The 5,575-nt window shown below is 43.8% G+C and overlaps 1 protein-coding gene across 1 annotated transcript; it reads left to right on the top strand.

The window, feature by feature from the left end:
• Window positions 1-890: 890 nt before the first annotated feature.
• On the top strand, window positions 891-4,355 carry HMGB3 (high mobility group box 3). Its single transcript, XM_009070679.1, has 4 exons — window positions 891-1,044; window positions 1,553-1,692; window positions 2,154-2,328; window positions 2,863-4,355. Exons 1-4 carry the CDS (start codon window positions 895-897, stop codon window positions 3,004-3,006), a joined length of 609 nt encoding a protein of 202 aa, XP_009068927.1. The 5' UTR covers window positions 891-894; the 3' UTR covers window positions 3,007-4,355.
• The last annotated feature ends 1,220 nt before the right edge of the window (window positions 4,356-5,575 follow it).

Below are 5,575 nucleotides of genomic sequence, written 5' to 3'. Positions count from 1 at the left end.
AGCCCGGCCCGGCCCGGCGGCTCTGCTGCTTCTGCCGCACCTGGGCGTTAATGGGAGCAATTAAATATCTACGTCGCGCTAATAAAAATTAAATTTTCAAACGCCCCAGAAGATGTAAATGGGAAATGCTGTTGCAGGTTTATGACTGTTTTTTTTAATTAAGGGAGGAAAAATTAATACGGGAGCAGTGAAGGAAATAGAGCCCAAAAGTTAGCACCATCCTCTCGGTGACTTGCGGATTGCATCTTTGCGCTGACCGCTATGCCTCGAACGTGTGTCACTTGGTGGAGCAAGAGCAAGCGGTGCTCACCTCGTAGGGCTCCACGGGTGCTATTGTGGTTAGTCAGCCTTAATTTGCGCCACTTTCTGTGTATATGAGATTATTTTACTGTTACGGGGCAAGTAATCTGTCCTGCGTTCCTAGCTGGGCAGCGGCTGCTAACGTGAGCTCCAGCTACTGAAGGGATAAGTCACAGCCTGGCACTGTGTGTGCCCCTCCAGCTCCTCTATGCTAGCCAAGTAAAACAAATATTTTATATTAGTTCATATATAACACTTATTAGGCAGAACTATGTATATTTAATAGGCTGTCTCCAATGTTTGGACATGATGTAAATATGTATTAATGTAAAACTTAAATCAAGTGACTGGTTTCTCGTGGCTCCTCTGCAACCCAAGTGTCAAGGAAGAATAATTTAAGTCTCTCTATTGGGGATGGTAAGACATGTCAGGGGGAAGAAAGGCATGTGTTACTGATGTGACATCATGTCAGGGGATAGTGGTGTGTGTATGTATAGGTATATGCACACCATATATGTACACATACATAGGTGTATGCATTCATTCATACATCATTCACTTGGGTTTTTTTCTCCTCTTTCTTCCAGAGTCAAGATGGCTAAAGGTGATCCGAAGAAGCCCAAGGGCAAGATGTCTGCCTATGCCTTCTTTGTGCAGACGTGCCGTGAGGAACATAAGAAAAAGAACCCAGAGGTTCCAGTCAACTTTGCAGAGTTTTCCAAGAAGTGCTCGGAGAGGTGGAAGGTACCTTAATTTGTGACTTCCTGAAGGGATAACTTCTTATAGTACCTGCTAGGATGACACACGTGTGTCTGAACATAAAGGGAGCCGGTGCTGTTTTGGTCTTTGTGCCATTCTTGGCAAGGTGTCCCAGCCATCGATCGGGCGCTGCTGACTCCTGTAGCAATCGCGTAGGTTTCAGTCTAGTGTATTTGTCCATTTAGGTGCTTCCATTTTTTCCTGTTCCCAAGCAATGCCCTTTAACAGCTACGTCCTTCCAGGCCTGTGTCTCAAGGAGGTCTCGGGTTGTGCTTGTCCCATTTCCGTTGCTTCCTGGTTGCTGTGTATGCCAGTTGTAGCTGTGGCTCCTGGTACAGGACCTTCGTCCCCAAGGTGGTCCAGTTAGAAAACAAACAAATTCTGAAACGCGGTATCGAGTCGGTGTGTGTGTTGGCTTGTTTACATAAAGTTTGCCAGCTATTGAACAGTTGGGTAATCACAGGCTTGGTGTCTCGTTTTTTGGTTTTTTTAGACCATGTCGAGCAAGGAGAAGGCTAAATTTGATGAAATGGCAAAGGCTGATAAGGTACGATATGATAGAGAAATGAAGGACTATGGACCAGCTAAGGGTGGCAAGAAGAAGAAGGACCCCAATGCCCCAAAACGACCACCGTAAGTAACTTTGAGGCATTAAATCACAAGTATTTTGGTTCATTTTCATACCCTTCATGTAACACAAATTTCCATGAAGGGAGTTAGATGGGGGATATAGTGTTGGTATAGCAGGGTTGGTAGTGATACTGTCTTGTAAACCTAGGCAGCTTGTAATCTTGAGCATGTAGAGCACTAACAGGAGTTGTCAATACTTGGAAGACATGGAAATGACTGGCTGCTTCTGTATCGAAGATGAAATCGGGTTGGAGGGATTTAAAAGAGCATTGGGTGAAGGCTGCGGGTCTGGGCCTCAGTAAAATCAAAATACGATTGAGTTTGCTTTATTTTATAAGTAAAAATCTTGTTTCTATGCAGTGTATGAGTGTATGTGCAAATGTAGTAGGTGAGGGATGAGGGAAGGGGGTGCTCTCTGGGTGTGCTGCTGCAATGCTGACTGTCCTCTGGTGTTTCTTCCCAAGGTCTGGCTTCTTCCTCTTCTGTTCGGAGTTCCGCCCCAAGATCAAGTCCACAAACCCTGGTATATCCATTGGAGATGTAGCGAAGAAACTGGGCGAAATGTGGAACAACCTCAGTGATGGTGAAAAGCAGCCTTACAATAATAAGGCAGCTAAACTGAAGGAGAAGTACGAAAAGGTAAGGCTAGCTGTCACTTGTGCCTCCTCTGTACCGGCTCTTGCATCGATGTATTTCTGTAGAACAGACTCAGCTCAGGTGGCCCCAGGATAGGGAGCAGCTCCAGCTCGCAGTCCTGTCCTGCCGCTGTGCAGCCGAGCTGTGCGTAGGTTGGGACAGAGCAGGATAGAGAGCCACAGGTGGATTCTAGCGAGGAGGGAGAGCTTTCCCTAGCCATGCGCAGCAGTGGCTGCTTGTGTTGCTTTGCTGTGCTGTTGGAGGAGCTTTGTCCTGTTACCAAGAAGCTTTTGAGCGAGGCTGGGTTCTCTTCTGCTCTTCAGAGAATTAACACTGAACACTGGGTTTGAGGCCTCTGTGATCTGTGGGCAGTTGAGCACGCTGAGGTGTCTGCATACCTGTGTACTCTAGTGGTGTCTGTCCCCTCTGGGGTGCGGCCGTGGGCGGCCTGTCCCTTTACATGAACGCCTGCTGCTGTACAAATGCTGTGTGTGTTTGCTGCTTAGAGCAAATTAAGACATCCCCTTGACTTTGCAGGATGTTGCAGACTACAAGTCTAAAGGAAAGTTTGATGGCGCAAAGGGAGCAGCAACCAAAGCTGCTCGGAAAAAGGTAGAGGAAGAAGACGAAGAGGAGGAGGAGGATGAAGAAGAGGAGGATGAAGATGATGATGATGAATAAAACTGTACAATACTTGTCTCCATGTGAATACCATAGAGTAGGGGAAACACCATAAATGAAGCACCTCTTATTTGAGATGGTGTCTCTTGCCCTTATTAGGCTTAATTAAAAAAAATTTGGATTCCGATCGCGTTGTAGTTTCTAAAAGTGCTCTAGAAATTGTAACTGGTTTACATGAAGTGGCCATGGGTGTAGTGAGCACCCTGAAACTGTATCAAAGTTGTACATATTTCCAAACATTTTTAAAATGAAAAGGCGCTCTAGTGTTCTCCTAACTCTGTGCACTTTGCTGTTGGTGTAACAAAGCATTTAAAAATGTTTCAAGCATTTTTTTAATTTGTAAGGTGGTGTTACTATATGGTTATTGGCTAGAAAATCCTGGGTTATAAACTGTACATATCTATAGTTTGTAAAAACTAGACAGATTCTTGTGGTACATGCTTAGAGTTATGATGCCTTAGAGGAGCAGTGATTACTTGGAAAGGCTGTACGTTCCCTGGGGTGCCATGGCCCAAAGCATGCACTGTGAGGGTAGATCTATTTACACTACAGTGGGCGTCCATTTAGCTTAAAGTTGTCTTTCTGTATATAGTGAAATAGCATTCTGCTGCCATTCTTAGTTGTGGAAGGGGGTTCAGCTGGCATGAGAAGTGTATGGATTTTTTTAGTTAAGTGCGGTAGTTTTTAAACTGAAACTGTAGACATCTCTTCATTGTCAACTAAGTGAAGAGCCAGTGCAGCAACTGAAGTTCAAAAACACTCTGTACTTAAACGAATTTGCAACATTCTGTTTTTTTTGTATGTTTAGAATGCTGAAATGTTTTTGAAGCAAAATAAACAGTATTACATTTTTAAAACTGTTCTTGACAACACTCTAAATTTCTGGTTTAAAAGGATCTTAACAACAGCAAGAGGTTCATTTTGAAGTCTGTGGCATCCCTCAGGGCTGGTGACTTAGGAAACATTCTGACTCAAGGATTAAAAAAAAAAAACTTTAAAAAAAAAAATGGTGGCCAGCCAAAACTGGCTGAATTGAAAGAGATGGCTGCTCCAGCTAATATGCAATCGTAACTGTTTTATGGCTGAGTGGCATAAGATGCTATGCAAGTTTGAACTTTATTACTTGAACTTGGGAGCCTAAATGAACATTCATGACGTAATTGTTTGTTTGTGTGTGTATATAGCAGCATTCAGAGATGCAGAGAAAGGTAGGTGGCTAGGAATGAGGCTGACACCATGGAATAAGTATAAAAGCATAGTTTGGATTTTTTTCAGTTGTGTTGGGTAAATTTATAGCCCAAATGCATTGCTGTACATATTAAAATGTGCCTTTTTTGTCCTGTGTTAAACTGTTTCAGACTTGTGGTTTTTTCTAGCCTCTTGATTCGTGGCAGGAGCCAGGCGCCTAGTCTAACTCCCTGCTGAAGTAGGAGCATGGCGCAGGTACTTAGTCTGTGTCCTTTCTCTGATGATGCAAGTTTCAGTAGGAGTTGGGTGCTGTGAGTTGGGTTGGGGGAGCGACACAGGTCTCTTTCCCCTTTGGTAACCAGTTGGCTGTATTGAAGTCTGGCCTTCTTTCCAAATCTGAGCTGGGGTTGTTTTGCAGCCCTTGGAAGAGAAAGCTAATACCTGGGTCTCTAACTGGTGACTCTAACCTTGTTTTTAACTTAGCATGGAAACTGTATGAACTGGGAAAACTATAGCACCCCCTTGCTGCCCCTGAATTCCTTCCCTGTGCTGGCTGTAGCTAGCAGTTGGTGTTTGTTTGGCAGCGAGGAGGAGATGGGGGTGTGAGGATACTTGCATTAGTAGCAGGTCAAAGCTGTGGGCTGCTGTGTTCTGCTGACTTTAAGAGGACAGGGCTAACTCATGGGTGTGAATGGTGGGTATGGGCTGCTGCCACCATTGCTTTTGAGCTAAGTTGCAGATTAATGAGGGCCAGGCTTACAGGCAGCAACTACTTAAAATGTAGGTAAAACTACTTTGTTGCCTAATTGGGTAGCACATCTGGCTTCCTCTGACTTCTCAACAGCCATAATGTAACTTATGCACAACAACTTGGCTAAACAGTCTGATCTAATGTTGAGAGGGACTAAAATCTGAAAGCAAAACTTGGTATTGGATGGAGCAAGCTAATAAACTTTCATGAAACAGCAACATGTAGCAACTTTTATTTTTAAAGCTAAGTTACAGTTGGATCACTTAGAAATACTTTTATAATTGCTTAATTATGGTAATTTTTAGTATCTTTAATGCACAGAAAAGTGTGAAATTTGCCCCTATTTTATGGGCAGTTGCATTTTAAAAGCCTCAATAAAGCTGCATCTGGAAAAGAAATAGGTACTTTTTGTATTTGCTACCCTTTCCCACATGTCTTCTGATGCAAGGGAGAAGGCGACTGGAGATTCCAACACATGGCAATACGATGGGGAAGTGGTGGAGCAGGAGAAAAAGAAGCGATGGCATCAGTTCAGGAGCTCTAATACTGTTTCTATTGTCTAGTTGGCAAAATCTCCCCTTAGCCACATATGGGAATTAGTGTAGATCACTGCTGTGCAAATCGAGCTTG

This window comes from Acanthisitta chloris, unplaced genomic scaffold (assembly GCF_000695815.1).
Source record: "Acanthisitta chloris isolate BGI_N310 unplaced genomic scaffold, ASM69581v1 scaffold30422, whole genome shotgun sequence".
NCBI classification, from domain to species: Eukaryota; Metazoa; Chordata; class Aves; order Passeriformes; family Acanthisittidae; genus Acanthisitta; species Acanthisitta chloris.
The sequence above is the reverse complement of the archived record's forward strand: the minus strand, read 5'-3'. Positions and strand labels throughout refer to the sequence as shown.